This window comes from Pieris rapae, chromosome 15 (assembly GCF_905147795.1).
Source record: "Pieris rapae chromosome 15, ilPieRapa1.1, whole genome shotgun sequence".
NCBI lineage: Eukaryota > Metazoa > Arthropoda > Insecta > Lepidoptera > Pieridae > Pieris > Pieris rapae.
The window spans coordinates 1,118,013-1,139,871 of NC_059523.1; the positions used below are offsets into that span (position 1 = coordinate 1,118,013).

General features: G+C 33.7%; 1 protein-coding gene across 2 annotated transcripts in view; it reads right to left on the reverse strand.

The window, feature by feature from the left end:
* Positions 1 to 21,859, reverse strand: part of LOC111000502 (neurofibromin) — a 54,663-nt gene that overhangs the window by 23,997 nt on the left and 8,807 nt on the right. Inside the window, exons 15-42 of one of the 2 annotated variants that reach the window (XM_045631290.1) lie at positions 21,445 to 21,631; positions 20,878 to 20,977; positions 20,400 to 20,526; positions 19,766 to 19,865; positions 19,434 to 19,497; positions 18,336 to 18,507; positions 17,489 to 17,640; positions 16,658 to 16,766; positions 16,287 to 16,393; positions 15,334 to 15,468; positions 14,006 to 14,160; positions 12,864 to 13,021; positions 12,386 to 12,529; positions 11,717 to 11,883; positions 11,046 to 11,181; positions 10,418 to 10,508; positions 9,490 to 9,664; positions 5,831 to 6,014; positions 5,223 to 5,275; positions 4,893 to 5,093; positions 4,546 to 4,668; positions 3,778 to 3,916; positions 2,941 to 3,105; positions 2,266 to 2,367; positions 1,303 to 1,440; positions 681 to 864; positions 453 to 559; positions 264 to 340 (exon numbers count right to left, since the gene is read on the reverse strand). In XM_045631290.1, coding sequence (XP_045487246.1) covers positions 264 to 340; positions 453 to 559; positions 681 to 864; positions 1,303 to 1,440; positions 2,266 to 2,367; positions 2,941 to 3,105; positions 3,778 to 3,916; positions 4,546 to 4,668; positions 4,893 to 5,093; positions 5,223 to 5,275; positions 5,831 to 6,014; positions 9,490 to 9,664; positions 10,418 to 10,508; positions 11,046 to 11,181; positions 11,717 to 11,883; positions 12,386 to 12,529; positions 12,864 to 13,021; positions 14,006 to 14,160; positions 15,334 to 15,468; positions 16,287 to 16,393; positions 16,658 to 16,766; positions 17,489 to 17,640; positions 18,336 to 18,507; positions 19,434 to 19,497; positions 19,766 to 19,865; positions 20,400 to 20,526; positions 20,878 to 20,977; positions 21,445 to 21,631 — 3,752 coding nt within the window. The remainder of the gene's footprint in view (positions 1 to 263; positions 341 to 452; positions 560 to 680; positions 865 to 1,302; positions 1,441 to 2,265; positions 2,368 to 2,940; positions 3,106 to 3,777; positions 3,917 to 4,545; positions 4,669 to 4,892; positions 5,094 to 5,222; positions 5,276 to 5,830; positions 6,015 to 9,489; positions 9,665 to 10,417; positions 10,509 to 11,045; positions 11,182 to 11,716; positions 11,884 to 12,385; positions 12,530 to 12,863; positions 13,022 to 14,005; positions 14,161 to 15,333; positions 15,469 to 16,286; positions 16,394 to 16,657; positions 16,767 to 17,488; positions 17,641 to 18,335; positions 18,508 to 19,433; positions 19,498 to 19,765; positions 19,866 to 20,399; positions 20,527 to 20,877; positions 20,978 to 21,444; positions 21,632 to 21,859) is intronic. The other variant, XM_045631288.1, reaches the window with a different exon arrangement.

Genomic DNA, 21,859 nt, shown 5'->3' on the forward strand with positions numbered 1-21,859 from the left:
TCATTTTATTTGTGTTTTATCAACTTAAACATAGAATTGCTCGTTTAAAGATGTCAGTCAAATAAACACCTAAATATGAATATAATTATCTTTATTCAATAATTATATTCATATTTCATAATTTTATTAGTATGTAATTCGTACTTAAATAAAATTTCCAAAAAACACGATTTATAAAAAAAAAATACCGGTCATCCAGGTCCTATATATAAAATATGTTCACTGTTACATATATTAAAAAAATATATAAAAATAACACTTACTTGACCAAGTTGGCAAGCCACGGGGTCATATACTCAAGACATAAATGCTTTAATTCTATTGTCGATCCACGGAATCCCTAAAAATAATATCACTTTAAATACATTATCATTGATTCATATATAATATCACACATAGCTTTCTGTAATATAATTTTCAAACTTCATTAAAGAACTATAGTATTATGCTACCTGAATACACTCTTCTAGAAACTCCAGCGTCAAATGAGGTTCATTATGTGCTAATTTCTCACTCACAGACTTAATAAAGATTGTGTTATTTGATGGTATACATAAACCTAAAACAATATAAAACATATACAACAAAAAAATATAATGAGTCTTAAGACATAATTGATAAAAACCGTTTACTGATTTAAATATTGTGTTTATGCAGAGGCAAATTATGAACAAATATACCTGATGTCTCCAACAGCTGTCCCTCGATTTTAAGATGAAATGTTGCGGTCAACGCACACAGCTGATTGTAGGCAGCGGTGCGTAGGTTCGGATCACAGGAACCTAAGTTCAATAGGGCCATATTTAATAAGGTCCCAGGCACATCTTTGGGCCGTATTTTCTGATGTACTGTCACCGAATCTTGCTGGAAACGAAATCAAAAATAGTTTCACTTTCACATAGTTCTTACCTGTAACGTCCAACAAAAGGGTTGCGACACAAACGAAATTCCACCTGTATCATCTCCATGTTCGTCATTAAGACCCAAAACTTTGAACGCGTGTGTCAGGCACAGGTTGACATTTTTTATAAGTATGTAATTATACATTGAAAATTACAAATTTAATTAAAAATTACAAACTTAAAATATACAAATTTAACAATAAAAAGTACTCGGCGAAAAACTTCATAAATTTAATCTCTACAATAAACATTGAATCAAGAAAGAGAATTAAAAATATTTTTAAAATTCATAGTTAATACATCACTGTAATGCATTTTAACTTAGAACACAGTCTCTTTTCATCACAGCGAAAACACAATTAGGAAGAAAGAGACGAAAACAATATTTTTTATAACTCACCGGTTGACTAAGCTCCCATCTATTCCGTATATGAATGATGGACTGTACGATATTATCACAATCGTTGTGTATGAAGCTGAGTGGAGTGGCTTCGTTTACTATTGATAACGAGAATTGGTTATCATCCACCAGGCATACCTAAAATTGTTAATAAAATATATAAAAAATTTAAAAAATTACCACATAGCCTCTGTATCGAAATACATAAATCTTATTTTTTATTGCTTTGCTTTTAATAAAACAGAAAAAGAAGAGATGAGCGGTTCTCAAATAACGCAAACATTAATAATAATCTAAACAATCTTAAAATACGAAACAAGCTTTTACATTTTATTTAGATTATTTAAAAATTAATCCTTGAGTCAATCTAAACAAATGACATCTCACTCATATAAACATCTTGTATGTAAAAATATCCACCAATAGACCACACCCAGAAAAACAAAATATTGAAACTAATTAATAATGACATTACAATTTTTGTACACTTTTGTTTGGGATAAATTGCAGTAAATCTGCTTACGTTATACTTGACGTACAAATCTTTCTTACTTTGGAGAAAGAAAGAAAGATTTGTAGGTAAGTGTGTTTGTGAATTGGCTCAAAAAGTACTGAATCGATTTAAAAAATATTTCAGCATTTGAATGCTACATTATCAGTGACTAATATTGGCTACATTTACAATGTTACCCAAGGTATTAAAAAACTGGCTTTAAAATAACTTTCATCGCATGCGCTGCGTAAACATGATGATGATGAAAAAAATGTTTCACTATATAAACGTACCCAAACATATGTACATAAATGCTTAAATCATCGCTAGTACAGGTCTGGCCGCTTGTGATATATAAAATTAGATTCCACGGGGTAATAAATGCTGACACAAACCCGTGTAATTCTAGTAAAATTACAAACAGTCTCCATGATATAAGTATATATAAGTATATATAAATGTAAAGCTACCTCATCAATTTCCGACGCATAGTAAACATCATTCAATAACACTGGAAATCCCAACACCTTGGTCTTCTCCACAGATGTTATTTGCAACGCTGTGGGACCCACCTAAAATATATTTTCGAATTAATTTAATGCTTTAATGAATACGACATAATATATATATAGGTATGTATATCATCGAAATAAGTCACAAAGCGCACTGGCGCACGTTACCTGCGTATACGGACACATACGCACGAAGCAAGTTTATGTGCTTACGTGCGAGTGTCGATAAAGTTTAAATAAAAATACATTTGAAATGGTAAATATGGGAATTTGATGATACTAATAATTATTCATAAATAATATGTATATGCTAGATTATCAAATCTAGTATATATTGAGATGAAAAGAGATAGATTATGTATAAAATCCCATTAATCTCTGCATTTTTTTTAAATATGTGTTGTTCACCATTGTCATTATGTATGATGATTTGCTATTTTAAAAGAGTACCGAGAGATTGGTACACCGGCTTTTTCTCTCAGCCTGCATCCTCTGTCTTCTTAGCAGATGAGTAGGACTGAATGACATGGAATAATTTATATCTGTATCTTATATCCCATAATAATAAGCATATTTTATTTCACATAAAACGAATGAATAATACATATAATAAGTTTTAATTTCAAAGTTTACCTTAATAGCGACTTTAGTGTCCTTATGTGACAGCTTGAGGGCATTATTAAACACTTTGAGGTCCTCTTCAAGGGCCAAAGTCGCTCCGGGAAGTTTTTGCTGTTCCGAGTCAATATAGTCGCATAAACGAGCATGGTTGTCTATGAATATCAGTTTTCGGTTTCCCTGAAATACATGAATTCTAAATTCTGCGTTGCACCCTGATTTTCTAGGCATAACTAAAAATTACTAGAACGTATGAACAGGCTAAATCAATAGCCCAACATAGCCACTTAAAAGACTAAACGACTAAACTAGAATCTAGAAGAGAAATTCTTGGAAGTAAGAATCCTTTTAGGTCAGTGTTTTCTGACCTTCTTGTGAGATGTCACACATTAGCCATTCTAAAATTATTATGCCTAATGCAACAAACATAATTTTTTATATTAAAAAATTGTATGGTTCACATAAGAAATTTAAATAATAGGTTTTAGGAAGAATTAGTAGGAAATTTTAACGAAACACAGTAAGTACATTAAAATAAGTCTTCGAGTGTTATTTATAAATAGATACGAAAACATGTTTCTAAAATATGATCTAAATATTTTTTTTTACTCTCTTAAACTAAAATATGATATAAAATTTGTTCTTTTTACACAAAAAACCTAAAATATGATTCAAAAATGGCATTTTTTATCCACAAAAACTTAAATATGATATAAAATTTTATTTTATTTTACCCGCAAAAAATGAAAGTATGTGTATCAAGTAACTCTCGATATATCTAAATGTTAAATAAGATATTCATTCATGTAGATATTTCAACAATACATTTTTAAATAATTTTTAGTATCTTACCCTTAGCGGCGCCAAGATAGTTTCATGGAACTTGGTATACTCTCGAACCCAGCTGTTGCAGTTGTATATATAGCACGCCTGTATATTCGTGTAGGCTACTTCTGGGAGCACTGTAAACCACTTTTGGAGGAAATCCGTTCTGAAATTTTGTAAGGGTTAGAGAAAAATAAACTATGTGATACTAAATAAACATGTTTCTCTTGAAAACTAAAGAATTCTGCCAAAAAATCTTTTGTGTATAAATCCCTTTACAATTCACTTTTAGCCAACAGTTAACAATACTTAAAGTTCCTTATAAATAAATAAAAAATGTGTGCGTCTCGATACTTCCGTCAGAAGTAAAAACGGTTGCATGTTAGAGTGAGAGAGGAGGAGCCTGCCGTATGCGTGAGAAAAGGAAGCTAGACAGACCGGCACCGTAACGCGTTACGTAACGAATCGGTATACCCTCACTTCAATAAACAAGTACCAAGCTTTCAAGCCTATGTATTTCTAAATATAGAAAACTTTACTTGATCATTTTCATTTATGAACACATTTTTTTTTCACTGAGAAAACCCCGATTTTTATACCGTGTTTAAATTTTATTTGTTTCTCTCTTTATATAACAGAGGCAATTCAAAGGCACACCGGATGTTAAGTAACCCCATGGACACTCAATCCCAGATGGTCGATTATTTTACTCCCCAAAAACTCAGACAAAAACGTCTGCACAGTCTCCAGATCAAACAACCTACTGGTTACACTAATCTCCGTTAACATACAAACCTGAACCTGTTATCGGAGTTGGTGTGAGTGAAGTCGATGATCAGCTCGAAGGGTTGTTGGCAGAACGGTTTCAGGGTCAAAATCACGTGGTAGATCAGAAGATCCGCGTTCACTTCTCCGATCCTGGCGAAATAATGTTTAATTGTATTTCATTACCTTATTATTTATATATGTAATAAGATTCGATTCTTCATATATGTTTGAAATAAAAGATTGAGATCAGTGGGTTTATTTATTTAGTTAAACTGATTTTTGTCATAAATAATCCATTTATTAAGGACGGGTTAAAACACTAGGTAATAGAACACGAGATAAACCACGGAGCTAGTTTAAAATATAATACATACTTGTATCTTCTAGAAATAAAATAGAAGACTGGATTGCCCAATTTGCTGGTGCCGGCTTGGTAGAAGATGTTCAAACTTTTGATACTTTTGAACTCTTCCTTTTGGTGCATGTTATGTTTCACAATGAACTCTTCGAAGTTGGTTGAAGACATATCTATGGAAGACCAGCGGGCGTAGGAAGAGAAAAGAAGACTTGATGTGCTAGAATAAAAAAATAGGCAAAAAAGTTAAAAAGATTTATTCGCCTCAAATATCTAGGTCTATTTTTAGGTCATGCACTATTTTGTTCTTGAAGCTTTTAAAAACTAAGCTTTACTACCAAATACTTACGACTCAACAGGTTTATGTTCCGGCGGACCCAAATAAGCAAGCAGTGTCGCCATCTGTTGACAGTATTCAAAGTATTCGTGAATAAACAAAATCTGAATTTTTCCAGAGCTATATATGTATAAATTACTTTTAAACTTAAATTATTAAATTTTTAAATAATAATTTATATAAAGTCTGTATATTCATTTATTCAGAACAATATTCCTACAATCATTAACTAAGTTTTTATTTCTATATTAAATTCTCACACCATACATAAAGTCATCTACAGTATATATTACAAGATATATTTAAAAAAATACAGTACAATAATAGTAAACATAAATGTAACACAAAGTAAAAGTACAATAAAAATATGAAGTTTTAGATTATACTAGTACTTATTGTTAGCAAAAAACACACTAGCAAAACAGCGGATTAGGTGTCACATTAACAGTTAAAAACGCTTTTTTTAAATTGGTCAACCCTTTACCGAATATATCTAGTTCTAGACAAGTAGTGGTTATTTTGTTTGAGTCGCGAAGAATTCGAATGATAGGTTCCTGAACTCCTAGGTTGGTTTTTGCAGACGGATTCTAAGGTTCGGTGGAACTTAAAAGATAACATACCTTATCAAACGGCCGCCGTCCAACCGCTTTATGATCTCTGCTACTGGACAAATAATCTCCAATTCTCTCTTGGTGGTTCCACAATAACCTATGTAACGCCAACACATTCGCGTCACTTATAAACGATAAACTATGAGCCGCTTGCTCTACGCTCTCACAGTCGGAGGCTATTTGTATGAAAAATCTGTAAAATTCAAATAATTTATTATGCAACAGTGAATACGATAATTATCATTAGTTACAGAAAAACAATATCTTATCCACATGCTGGTACAGGTAACTTTGACAAACTTTGACCCTAGAAGGTTTAAAGTTGAATAAAAATTCTATAAATTATCGATACGGAATTTGAGAAAGCTTTCGATAGGGTCAATCATGGCACTCTTCTACATAAGCTATAACCGCAAGGAATCCGTGAGGATCTATATAGATGGATAAAATCATAAGAAACTAATAGAAGGCAGGCAGTAGTAACGGGTGGACATACAAAGAGCACATTTATAAATGTGACATCCGGTGTACTGCAAGGGTCTATACTGGTTCCTTTATGATAAAAAATAAATTTTTCTTATGTTTGTACATTTTTTTTTTTTTTTTTTTTCTATATACATGTGTCTTCACTGAGACATCATGGAACATTACGATCTAGCCTAACTTAAGACTAATAAGTAATTTAAGTCTAACCTAATTTACTAAAAAGGATTATTATATAAGTGAGTGTCCAATAACACTACTTACAGTCTCTATTAAAGGGAAGAAGACACTCTGTTCTTGTGTTCTATGTTGCAGACACTCTTTAGCACTTGATATTTACGTACATTATCACTAAATCACTAGTTCAAATGGTTTTGTCCTTTTCAGTCTTCTCACTAAGCCCGTGGTGTCAAGGAGTTGGATAGCCTCGACATTCACGTGATGGTGGAGCCTATGTTCGTGTGCTCCAGCAGTCTTTTTTATTACTGTAGCGACGTCCTCAACATTAAGGTCCCGGTGGAGGTCGTAATTGCGAATGTACCAGGGAGCATTGACTATTCCCCTGAGCACTTTGTTTTGGAAACGTTGGATCACTTGGATGTTACTATTACTGGTGCAGCCCCACAGCTGGCAACCATAAGTCCATACAGGTGTCAGGACTTGTTTGTATATCAATAATTTATTTTGTACTGATAAGGTGGAATGCCTTCCGAGCAACCAGTACAATTTAGTGTAACGGAGATCCAACTCTTCGCGCTTCTTTTTAACATGGACCTTCCATCGTAGTTTAGTGTCCAGCGTCATACCTAGGTACTTAGCTGAATTTTCGAACGGAACTTTGTCGTTATCAATGTATACTGGCAGGTAATTTGATGTCTTGTTGGAAAAGTTAATGTGAACTGATTTCGACTGATTTAGTCTTATCCGCCACTTCTTGGTCCACAAGCCAACAATATTTATAGCTCTTTGTAGTTTTGCTACCGCTTCCTTTTCAGTAGCTGCCGTAGACATGATAGCAGTATCATCGGCAAAGGTCGCGATTATGTTATCTTCTAGTTCAGGGATATCGCACGTGTATAATAGGTACAGGACCGGACCTAATACACTCCCTTGCGGCACCCCAGCTTTTATTTGTTTCAGTTCTGAATAATCATCTTCTTGTCGTACCCTAAACGTTCTTTGTGTTAAATATGACTCGAGGATATTTGAAAATTGACGAGGCAGTAGTTTCTTCAATTTGTAAACAAGTCCTCGGTGCCACACTTTGTCAAAAGCCTGAGCTACATCTAGAAAGACCGTGGAGCAGACTTTTTGTTCTTCTAGTGCTATTTCAATATTATTTGTAATTCTATGGACCTGCTCTATGGTAGAATGTTTATCTCTGAAACCGAATTGGTAATCCGGTATGAGCTGCTTTTTGGCAATAATGGGGTTAAGACGTTTGAGAAAGAGTTTCTCAAATAGTTTTGCTATAACAGGTAACAGTGAGATTGGCCGGTAAGATGTTACTTCGTGTGGTGGTTTTCCTGGCTTGGGAATCATTATAACTTCCGCAACTTTCCACATACTGGGAACATATTGAAGTCGAAATGTGGCATTAATTAAGGTTGTCATTTTAACTACGGCTTTACGGGGGAGATGCTGTAGTACCTCACCCGTAATTAAATCAAAACCTGGCGCCTTTTTCTTAGTTAAACATTTAATTTCTCTTATAACTTCTTTCGGTGTGACTAGACGGATGTTTAACTCTTCTAACGATGTTTCTTCGAAGTCAAGTGAATCTTCTTCATCGATTTGAAATATATTTTCTAGGTGATCAGCAAACCTCCTAACTTTTTGTATGTTACTTGCAGCCCAATTCCCATTAGACTCTCGTAAGGGAGGAATATGTGTTGTAGGTTTTTTGATATTTCTTATCGCTTTCCAGATGGAGTAGTTGGTGGAACCATCAGATGTTAATTGGCTTAGGTATTTATTTATTGAGGTATCTTTATATATTTTTATCTCTCTCCTTAGTTGTTTAGTAAGATTATTCAGATGTTTTTTGTCTTCAGGACATCTTGTGGAATGCCACCTTTTTCTTTGAGCTCGTTTTGTCTGTATGAGATTTATAATCTCTTTTGGAAAGTAGTTGTTTTGTACCTTTTTCTTAAATTTAGGAGTATTGCTCCAAGCAGCTTGTTGGATGTTCTTTGTAAAGTTATTTACTTCAAATTCTAATTGTTCCTCAGTCTTTAAAGGTACTCTTAGGTCTATCATATTCTCAAGATAAATTTTGAAGCTGTCCCAGTCCGTATGCGGGTTTACGAGAGATGGATTCAGTTTTCGCTTTATAGGGTCTTCGCCAATTGTGAGTAAGATTGGTGAGTGATCTGAGTTCATATCATTGGCTTCCTCTATTTGGAGAACGTTTGGTGATACTTCTCTAAATATGAAGAAATCTATAAGATCTGGTATTTTATTCTTGTCTGTTGGCCAGTAGGTAGGCTTTCCTGTCGAAATAGTATCACATCTCAAATCTTTCATAGCATTGAACAGTTCTTTTCCTTTAGTCGATATTAATCTTGATGTTTGTACATGACAAGTATTTTTCTAATAATTAAATCTATGAATAACTGCGTTCAACTTCAACAGGACTTATAGATTATAAACTATCCTTAAATATTGGTAAAATTTAAAAAAGTTAGTAAACCTTTTTTAAAAAAAAAATTTTCTTTACTTGTGCGTTTTTACTGTTTATGATAAAAGGGACGTAATTATTATGTACCACTTTTAATGTGGCAGCACCGCACTTAAAACAATGTAAGTAGTATTGAAATAAGTAGCTTTATGAATACTGAAAAGCATTATTAAAAAAACGATATAATAAAAACAATACGCAAATAACTATGAAAGTTCTACAAAAGTTTTGCAATGTTTGTGTTTTAAGAATACAGTAATACCCCGGAATTACGCGATAGCCCTGTAAGGAGAATTCACCTCGAGTCGGGGTTAAATTTTGCATATAACTACTAATAAAGTTTGTGTAAGCGGGGCCAGAGTCTAAAGAAAACAATAATTTTGTTGAATAAAATGTTAACAAATTAACATAACATAAATACCGGCATTTCACATTCCACATTCTAGAAGATTTTTACACCAACAAAAAACTAGATGTCATAATGAAGGTGCATTGTAATACTCACTTGCGTCCCATCTCAAAGTGTGCTCTTAGGAAATCGTTAAATGGCAGCATATGTTGTTCCTTTGAGAATTCCACGTGATTGGCAATATTCTGCAGTATTTTGGACATTAGCATTAGGCCACGCTTGATTTGCGGAGGTATGGGCCGATGGACTATGCCCATTTCTTGGGGTGATACTAAAATCAAATATTTAAAAGATTCTCTCTATTAATTAACTTATAACAACAACGAGAAGCATGCGCTATGTGGGTTAAAAGTAGACGCAGATAAAAATACGAATGACATTCATGTCCAAAGCATTCCCAGAACGTAAGAATGAGAAGCGGTTAACAAGTAGGATATACAAGGCAGTCGTGGAAGGTAAAATCTGCTTGGGTAGGTGGAACTAGAAAAGGGAGAAGTTGAAAGCACCCATAACCAACGAGTAATAGTGCAATCAATCTATCAAAGTCATGAAAGTGAATGAAGATAGTTTCATTTTTTTAAAAGATATTGAAGCCCCTGAACTATGTCCAGCGAGAACTGTACATCAGGGTACTCCGCCCTTCCAACAAAATGAAATTGTGACTTAACTGTTACCAAAATACGATATAAAGAAAAATAGAAAGACTTCTTACTAAAATGAAGATACTGTTTACATGATGGAGATATGAGGAAGGATGAGATTATTGGTTTAGTGTAGAAGAATGTAAGTGCATTGTGGAAATTAAAAATGGTTATATTATTCTTTAACTAATTCCTTTTCTCATAGTTTAGTCCACAAAGCTACATGTAAATTAATCTTTTAAGTTCCTAGCCGTTCCTGGACCGTAGCAAGTGGAAATAGATACAAGGAGATGGAGATAGAGTGAGAGAGTCTGTGATCTCTGCCTACCCCTTCGGGAAATAACATGATAATAAAATAGTAAAATGTATATTAAATGTTTTACCAATTGCGGGGTTAATAAATCTCAGGAACAGCACAGTACCGACGGCACCGACACTAGTGTGGGGGAATTGTGAGAATCGCTTGTTCAGAACCTGTTAAACATAAGTATTGCAATTACTTTCAATTTAAAATACACATTGGTCTGCTCTGTTGTTAGTTTTTTGTTTTGTTAACTAACCAATGCTAAAAAAACTTCATATGGATATAATCTGAAAGAAGTTACATTCGACTCTCAATTATTACAAATATACACAATCTTTTTTTGGAGTGATCATCACCAGTCTATCATTGTTCAAAAACAATTGACAGGTGCACGATGAACTCTTCAAATTAGGAAGCTTTTACTTATGGCATTTTGGCAAGTAAGATAATATTCCTTCAACTTAAGATTACCGAACATTGATTTTATTCAATATATCAAAATATTTTATAAGCGACCTTCAATAATTCAAACTATCAAAATAATCAATTTATAAATAAATACTGCGTTGCAGAAACAATACAATTAACATAATTCAATTAAAAGGAGGGAAACTGGCAGACCTATTAATTTCGAGCGATCTCTTCCAGGCTCACTCTTTTGACAGTCGTCTGTATTTTATTATTAAAGTTGGTAATAAAAAGCCTACCTGGTACAAACAGTGACACATACTCCTAAGCTGTGGCGGAAACATATCTGCACAATTCACGATTCGTTCAAAAACCTCTTTAGTCAACTCTATTAAATTGGCTCGATTTACGTCTATATCTTCGCTTGGGTCCAATCTGTAATACACCCAAATCTTACTATTTTCAATACCGTCTCTTTCTATCACAGCGTAGATGCAATTTGAAAGAAAGAGACGATTTATTTTTTTATTATAGTAGGCACGTTCGTCTTAAGTGATATCGCTGCCCATGGACATTCTCAATGCCAGAGGGCTCGAGAGTTCGAAGCCAGCAATTACCATACTGCCTATAGTAATTGCCGGCATAGTAATAAATTATTTATATTTATTTCAAGTTTTAAAGTTCAGTTTAAGTTCAATATTAATAAACTCATTTACACAAATGATATTACGCATCAACAAACAAAGACATTTTTTATCTGATAAAAATTGTGTCTATTTTTCCAACGACAAATACATAGTTACTCATATGTCAAAACTCAAAAACCACTGAGAAAATTTTGGTTAAACTAAGATTGTTCTTGAATGTTGAAATACATCTGATATTACCTCTTAATTTCGAGAAATATCCATTACATAGTTTGCCTCGCATTACATAAAAAATACATCCGCAGCTATCAGCTAAGTCTTACCTAGCTGGGTCCACTTCAAAACACAACTCGGGCTGTTCCAACAATGAATTAATGATAGGCTCCAATAAATTCTGCAAGTACGTATGTCCGTATATCTTAAAGCAATACGCCATAATTTTGCTGCCAAGAGAGTTTCCGCGGAAGAGGGTTTGCATACAATCCGATACCTAAAATTCAAATTTATTGGTCAAAATTACGTCGCGATACAACTAAAACACTTATCGCCACATTACTCAGGCAAGTTGGGAAGTTATCAGGAAAGTTGGCAGGGAATTGGGTAGGGAAGTGGAGAAGAAAGTTAGCAGGCAAGTTCACATGGAAGTTAGCAGGTAAGTGGGCAGGGAAGTGGGTAGGGAAGTGGTAGGTAAGTTTCGACTTGGCAGAGAAGTGGGTAGCGTTGACATGTTAATAGGTCACCTTGACACTATTTCCTTAGTTGAAATGATAAGATAATTCCGTCAGTGGAAGATGTAGATGTGGTATATGATGTCGAACGCTTGCACCCGGTCCAAAACTTTAAATTTTCAAAATTGAATAAAAAAAATAATTTTGGGTTTAACGCTTTACAATTATAATAAACGGCTCCCATCATCAGGTTCTTAAAGGATGAAAACACCGTAGGTATACGACCGTTGCGTATACGCCAAGTTAAATACAACTATCACTTACTTCAACTTCCCGATAGAATATATTCCACAGCAAAGGCGCGAGGAGGTGTTTAGCGTCAAACAAAGTGACGAACACCCTAGCTAATTCATCCATTTGCGACGTACTGACGACACTGGCCAGCGCCATGGCTATTGGTAGTTCACCCTGAAACATTTTGTTGATGTAATGCGACGTTAGCTCTATCTCACTTTCTCTCTTAATCTTTCTCACTTGGCTCCATGGGTATTTCCATTATGCTACGTTCGCCCTTTCTCACTCTCTCTCAATCGGTCTCAATCACTCTCTAACTTTTCGAGAAAAACGCTGCCCATCGTGACGCTAATATAATTATTATTATTGTGTTTCATCCGTAAACATTTTACCCTCATTCGCCTAAAGAAGTTTCACTTCAAAAATTGTTTAGATTCTGTAGTAACTAAAATGGTTTATAAGGTCACAAATATCTGCCATGACCTTTAGACAAAAACGCACAAATTACCTTATCTGATATCATAGTGACGAGCTGCACCAACTGTTCAAATCTATCAGCCAATACTGTTTCCGCCAGTGTATCGAACTCCGTGCCCTGCTGAAGTATCTTGGTAAGTACTTCCATGAAGGCTGCTCGTGTCTGCAAGTCACGATGGTAGCCAAGATCTAGAGAAGGAGATGGATGGATGTAAAAATAATAATGTGCCTGAAGATTTACTAGGACATGGGTATTTCAATATTTACGTATTTAATTCTGTTATCAACCAAAGCTCAGAACCGCTCAGCTATCGCTGGATCAAAAGAGTCACAAGTGACAGTCACAGCCAAGGTGACAGCCAGCAACTGACACTGGATATGGATTGGCTAACCACTGCACTGAATAACGAACAAGTTGTGAAGGTACTCATTATTAAACTGACTACATGACAAACTTAAGTTTTTACACTAAACTTAAGTTTGTCATGTTATCAGTATAATAATAAACAAGGTACAAGTGACAAAAAGTACTTACACAAAAGACCTTAAACATGATTTTTTTAAATATATATTTAAAATTCCATTATATATTTAGCATTTATAAATCGGACAGAAATATCCCTTAATAAATCTACTCGATGTTCTTAGCGAAAGAGGTAAGACCTGAGTTTATCCACGTATGATTAAAATATCTTTGACAGACCGCATACGAAACACAACCGTGCTGGACAGAATACAGAAGAACAAAGAAGTGCTTATGACGGTTAAGAAAAAGAAACTTGAGTATTTCTGACACGTTTTAGGTAACTCCAAAAATACGAAGGTGGCAAGGAGATGGAGGCCTGGCCGCAGAAAAACTTAAGACAATTTGGTCAAAGCACCAAGTCATTGTTTAGAAGCGTGCTTCAAATATTAATTTAACCATGAAGATCGCCAATCTTCGCAAGGAGATGGCACTATAAAAAGACGTTTAAACCATACCCTGATACCCTTTAAAGTTATATCCAGCAGGAGGCAGACAGTAATAATCTAAACAAAAAGACTATGACCACAAAGTATGTTATAAAAAAAAAACTATTTGTGAAGATTTGTAATTGGCCCACAATGTTATATATATATATATACATCTATTTCTGTATTGTGCTGTGAATCTTCTGAATAAATAAAACTCACCAATACTATGCATCAACCCCGAATCAATATTAGCGCTGAGTAAATTGGACATTGCTTGAATCGTCGCTTTTCTTAACGTGTCTAGTCGACCGGGACCCTCCGTTATCTCCACTTCATTGCAGTCGTTTAGTAGGTTCATAAATAGGGTGAAATATCTGTTAAAATAATAATAATTAGCAAGAATATGGGACAAAAATGTTGTGGTAGAACAATCGAAAGTTTGAATATTCTGCCACACTTAATGGTGGTGCTAAATTTACATTTTACATTATAGTACAAGATCCCGCTGCAGTATTGGTGCGTTCATCGAGTTTTTGTTTAAAACCAAATTTTTACGTTTATTTATAATTAGGAGAATATATATTTACTAGGTTGCCTATCAAAATTTGGCCGCCTTTTTTTTTAATTAAATTATTTTGAATTGATTTTTGGTAAAAGATTACGTTCATTTAATTTTTAAATAAAATAACGTCTACATCACGGTAATTAATATGAAGATTCTAAAAAATCACGGTTGCCGTTGCGCACATGGCCGCACCTCTTCGCAGCCAAGTGTAAACAGGTATGATTTCAATATATGTATACGTTTATAACGGTTATCTATTAATTATATGCCAAATTGAAGCTAATTTTTTTCTATTAATTTTCATATGAGGTTGCCTAATTAAATCTGGTCGCAAATAAGGGTTGCTGGCGGTTAAAGATGATAAATATTTGAGGTAGAGTGAAAGAGAGTTAGCGCGTAACGTCATTTGTCACTTTCCATCATATGTTTATACAAAAAAAACTGTTATGTTCGTAAGAAAAAAGAAGCGTTTAAATTTATAAGATGAATTGATTTAAATTTGACATTCGGAAGAGACACTAAAACTCATAAAGTTTAAATAAATGTATATAGTATACACTATACATGTACCCAACAGTCACAAAGCTCCCGCGCTACTTGCAGATTATCTACGTGCACGCACACATACGCACGGAACGAGCACGACCCTTTGTGGTTGTGTACAATGGTGGAGGAAGATTCAATAAAATAAAATTTGATCATTGAATATGAGATACAATTAATTAATATCACATTTGAATGCCAATTTATATCTATCAAATTGTACCACTCCATCTTAGCAAATAAACGATTTCATTTTATTTCAATATGTTTATGTTACAATCCTATGGATGCCATATCATGGAAATAAAATTAGCACAATTAAATAAAAACAAATGTGAAATTATATCTTTTATTTTCTCTTTGATTACTGCTGTGTTGTGTATTTATGTGTGTGTGTTTTGTTTGTAATAAATAATATGTCTATGTCTAAATTACTCACTTAAGAAACAGCTGACTTTTGGCCTCCATGAGGTCCCCTCTATCGGATTCCTCGGGCTGCAGAGGCAGGCCTTTGAGCAAGGCTGCCACAGCCTCCATACAGGCCTGGTCCAGCTCTCTGGGACACATCACATGCCTGTTACACAATGTTACATCTCACTTTACACTAACTAATGTATTAAAAATGATCTATAATAGATTTAATTATTTTAGTGTACATTGTAATTGTCATACGAGATTAAGATTAAGGTAAATAGTAACAGAGAAAACAACAACAAAAGCCCCAACCCGGCTGGTCCCCGTGGAGAATTAGACCGAAACCCTCCAAAAATAAATAAAAAACTAAATTATAAAGAAAACAGTAAACAAACTCTATCCAGGTTAGAGAACAACATGGGGTAGAGTGGCCTTAGAAAGGCCAGAATGGAGTAGATTGGAGGAGGCCTTTGCCACCTGGCAAGCGGACAAGCAGAAATGGAAGAAAGAATCAATCTACGAAAAATAAAAATAAAGAATACGCCGAAATGTCCGATAAAAAAGGCTATTATTATTATTATACATTGTAATTGTCAGTTACATTTTTATTATGTATATTGCAAACCTAAATTTTACTATTTATATGCTAGACTAATTTATTTAATAGATTTCATTCAGAGCAGGCACTAACTATCTATACTATGATTTTTCATTCCGTAGAATTCTGACATTTCATAAGTGTTGTTACAAATAAAGTTCTACTCTGAAAAAGGAACAAATTTGACCCATTTATTGGTCGTATTGAAAAAAATAATAATACGTATTTTTATGGTTATCTACATACATAAACAAAATAACATATATTTATATATTACGAAAAAAATCGTGGCCATGCAGTGATTGTTGGTCCTCAGCCCAGACTCATACAAAGGCCCCCAGTCCCCCCAGAAGACAATATTTTTTAATTCAGAAGAGTACCTTGTAATAGATGAAGCATCAGCCCTCAAAGGCGGTGCAATCTGATGGCTAGTTCCCAAAACCCAATCAGTCACATACTCCACCATTTTGTTGCGAAATTTCATTTCCTATAAAGAACAATATACAACGTTATTATTTATATTTATTATATTATAATGCGATACAAAATGAGACTTCAGTAACACGTCAAGCTTTGGGCCTCTTGGAAACCATGTTCAGTGTTTGTGTCTGACAGTTTACAAATAACAGAATAAAAAAAATGGATAACTCATAAAATCTGATAAAAGCCAAGAGGCTGATTTCAGATGGATTTAAAGTTATTTATAATTCAAGTTTTTGAACTGTATGAACTGTATATAGTAAAAACTAACCTGTCTAAATGATAAGTCATCTCGTCTCCTCATCATGGCTTCCACAACTTGGCACAACTTCGTCTTTATATGCACCGAGAGGACTGTCATGTCCAAGTGACGGACATACCTGCATGGATAATATATATCTGTATTTTCGTGGACGTGGACTAGAGGTTACCATGGCAACGTGTCTTTCATGACAAAATATGTCTTATTTATTTAATCACATACACTATGCTATGTACTAAGGGAGCGTTCAAGTATTATGTAACGATTTTTTGGCGTTACGATGCCGGACGGGTATATAATTTTCTTTTTGGACTTTCCGGTTCTTTACACCACATAATGGTAACCTTAAGGTATAAAGAGTCACTGGGTAGTCACGGAACGTTTTACTATTGGGTACAGAAAAACGTTACGCGTTACATACCCCCCCCCCCCCCCCACGTAACGCGTTACATAACCCCCCCCCCCCCCTATGTAACGCGTAACGTCAATACTCTCCAAAAATTGCATGACCTAATATTTGAACGTTAAACCATTACGATAACATCTAAAATAGCATATAACTAAATATACAATATCAACAACAACTACTATTCATACAATGCTAACTTGCTATTATAGTTAAGTCTTTAGTACTGTGGGATTCTCCCAATTTTCCTAAATTTCGAAAACTGATTTTAAGTATTGACAAATTTAAAGTATACACACAAACTTGTATTTACTAAATTAATACAAGTGTATATGGTATGACTGGAATACTCCGGTGACTTGGGTCAAATTCAGAAAGTATAAAAGAGATTTATTAACATAATAATAATATATAATAATAACATTAATATTTACCTTACAATCGCCAGCATCAATCCCTCAATAGACGTACTACTGAGATGCTCAGGCTGTCCCACCCCCTTGTTACTATTATTATTATCGAGAATACTCTTCATTATAAATATCGTATGCTCCACAAACTGGGTGTTCATTTCTGTTAAAACCACCTAAAACCAAGGTACATGTAGTGTTTTAATAAAGCGTATACTTTTACGTATACAATCAATTAATCATTGACGTACGCCTCTGAAATTCAAATTCAAAATAATGTATTCATACAGGTAACACTACACTTATGAACCTCAAAAACAGGCAATTAAAACAGCAGATTTACTGCAGTTATTATAATTACCCCCCCCCCCCCTTTTCTCTTATCAGCAAAAGTAAGCAAAGCTCTCAAAAATAATAGTACATAAACGTAATAATATTTTGAAGGAATCCTCGAAAATGCGTTGCGTTTTCAGACAAAGACAATATGTATGTAAAAAAGTAAATAATTACTTCTGACGTAATCACCAAAAAGGAATATCAAAGACTTCCCCCTATATATAGAACGTATTACGTAAGCTAAGTGCTTCACCTTCATTAATTACCTACATTACCTACATGTTAATATCGTATACAGCTGTGTTCTTTAGTTTTTGATTCAGAGACGAGATCGCAACAGTTAACTGACGTAAATATATAACTAGAAATATTACGTATTAAATACACTATTATTTATTTATATCGGTAGCTATGCAATATTAAAAATGGTCAAAATTTTCATTTACTACTCCCAAAGATCTCGTCAGCTATGGAAGAAACTAGCATACGAATAATCATAAAAATAGATAAACTTATTATATTTTAATCAACTTACTTGTTGCTGTTGATCGAAAAACTTATCAACAATTGCCTTAATTTGATCAAACAGTATGGGATAGAGGGCTGGAGACATTTCCTTTCCAACCAGCTCTTTCACATGGCATTGTATATGAGCCGCAAAGCGTTCGTTATTACACAGCAAGAGACGAAGAAGTTGGCCGATAAATCTGAAATGAGTTTAAAGAAAATATCTATGATTAAGGTGTCATAAAGTTAATGGTTTTTATGGTTTTATTTTATTTATGATTGGGTTCTTAAAGGCAAGGTGCTTTTATAGCGTGGGCCACTACCTAGATCATAGGTTTGAAATTAACGTGGGGAACATCACTTCAGATGTTATTAAATACAAGAAAAATAAGCCTAACGTTTAAATCGTTGTATTTTTTGGATAGGAATTTTTACAAATATTGGTGTATAACTAGCTCTACGCTGTCATTTTTCTAAATGTGGGATTTGATAACCAGTCTTGTTATTCAATAGATCAAATAAATAAAATATAAGATGACATTTGCATGCCTATTCATATGTGGCGGATTTTTGTAATTTATATAACTAATTGTAAGACTAATTCTAGCAAATAAATTATTTGAATTTTGAATTTGAATTTGGTAAAGATTTTAAAGTGAAGTGAAACTTGAGAAGGCACATGAGATTTTTACGAATGAAACGTCACGAAGATGTGCAGCGTTTTTGTCGTAGAAAAGGGAGATTGAAACCGATTGAGAGAGAGTGAGAAAGGGAGATCAAGAAGAACACACGCTATTTGTTGATGTATTCGTTTAGTACATATTAGAACTTTAGATGGCAATTGAAAACACAGGTCTTATAATTACAACATATACAGTGTATAAACAGTGTGAATATAGATATACAAATACATGGAGTGGTCGTATACTGGTACATAAACATGTATTTAAGCTTTAACCTGAGTAATAATTAATTTACAAATAAGTTTCACTTCTGACATGTGACTTGTCTTTGACATGACTTTGTTACGCACATATACGAGAATGTGTCGAGCGTTGGCTAGCTTTTGTAAAAAAATAAGTAACCGGTAAAAAATATATACAATTACATATATTTAAATACTTACTGAGTAACAGGACAGTATTGAACTTCCTGCGTACTATTTGCTAATACATGATATTTTCTTGAATCTGAAAAAATAATTAATGTGTATACAAATTTTAAAAACGTGGACTATAAATCGCTATACTAAAGATTCTATTATTCAGTTAAAAAACAGTATACGCCGTCTTTGAAATGGAAATAGCGCTCGTGATGACAGATGAGTCAAAAAAATCTCTTCTTGGAATGACACAGTGGAAAGAGAATGAAAAACTACCAGAAAGCTAGAAATATGAAATAAAAGAGTAGCATACGTTTAATTTTAAGATAAAGCCAAATATGTATAGTATAATTTACCATGACCAAGTGCCCATACAGTAGTAGGTTTTCGTTGTAAGCACACGCCACCCAACGCGCACAAAAATGACGTTATATTTGCCCACTCCTGTATTTGCATCTAAAAGTTAAATCGTAGTATGAAAGTTATAGCATAGTGCACTTGTATACGCCACAATATCTACATGGTATATATTGTGGTGTATAATATCTACTTGCTATATATTGTGACGTATAATATCTACTTGCTATATATTGTGGCGTATAATATCTACTTGGTATATATTGGGATGGGATATAATATCTACTCGCTATATATTGTGAAGTATGATATCTGCTTGGTATATATTATGGCGTAAAATATATATGAGGTATTTATTGTGACGTATAATATCTACTTGGTATATATTATGGTATATAATATCTACACGGTATATAAGGCATGTTGCTATACAAATGAACAAAGCTCCTACTAGAAACCTGACATGTGAATTTCAAAGTATTTATTTCCAGAAATTCCAGTGAAGATACCACATTGGAAAATAATTAAAATAAAAATGCCAAGCTTTTGTGTATATTTTAAAATACAACTTAAAGCAAGAGACTCGAAATGGATAAGACATCTAAATTAAAAACGAATCAAACGCTATATTACCTCAAAGTCATGTTCTGCGCTCGTATGATGTGAAACACGCCTCTTGGCTCTATGGAGTGGTTCGGTACCATCCTCCATCATCCCGAACCCTTTGGGATACTTCTGGAGTAACTTGCACAGGGAATCCCTGATGGATGTACGGTTATTTATACATCAATTCTTATTCTCTTATAGACTTTTTTCTAATATTTCACTAACTTCATAATATATCATACTCCTAACATATTTCTTTATAGACCAGGGGGCAAACGGGCAGGAGGCTAACCTGATGTTAAGTGATCCCATGTATCATGCCAAGACCTGCAAGTTACCAATTCTTAAAGCCGGCTTGAACGCTCTTGAACGATATTAAAATCGTATACATATTAATAAATATCGTATATATATATATTAATAATTATTAATACTGAATCGTTCACAACTTGGTCCACGTGATTGTTTCGATAATATTTGTATATAAAATAAAATTAATTCTTACCAACATCGAAACGTTTCCTCCCAAACGGGTTGTATACCGTTCACGCAGTGTTCAATTTTCCTTAGCAAAGCCATTATCCTCTTCTGAAGAGCGGCTGTACCTGAGCATTTGATATTTTTTTTTTTTGTGAATTGGACAAAATCATATACTATGAGTATTGCCATTGGAAAACAGTTTTGAAATATTTAAATTCTTTGTTAAATAACTTACTATATATATTATTCGGATAACGAGTTCCGGCATCTTTAGAGGCTGCTTGCATAAAAGTATTAAAATTAAAATAGACACATAATTATAACAATAGATAAGTACATGAAATTACAATATTATGAAAAAGGATTTTTCTTGTATTTTTTCACATGATGATGAGACACTGATGATGAGACTAGTCTAAAAAGACTGAGTCTAAAACACTCGCAAGTGCGTTGCTAGCCTTTTAAGAATTGGCACGCTGTTGACTGAATCGTTTACAATTTGTTTGGTGTAAGTAATAAAAAAATCCGTTGTGTTAATTTTAAGTACAAAATAATTTATGTTTTTATTAAATTCAATTTTAGTTCAACTCACATGTTGTCAAAACCGTAGAGGTCTGAGCTATCTCCTGGAAGACTGTGTAATTGGGCAACAGACAGTGCGTGGACAAGTCATCTGCGCCACATCTTATATCCGCTTCACGACAGAGCAGGGCGAAACAGGACATTGCAACTAGAACAGCTTCCGTATCGATGGACCAGAGACACATGAGAAATACAACCTACAATACAAAAAAAACTCTAAAGATATTTCAGTAGTCAATTACTTGAAAACACATTTAAATCAAAATAGCTTTCTTCCGTATCGAAGGACCAAATATACATTTAACATTACTTTGTTAGTTGCTCACACATAAAAATACAAATTGATGGATGGATAAAATCAATCACTAAAACACGCTGGTTTGTAAACTCTCAAATGTCGATCTCCATTCTGCTGCTGAAAAAAA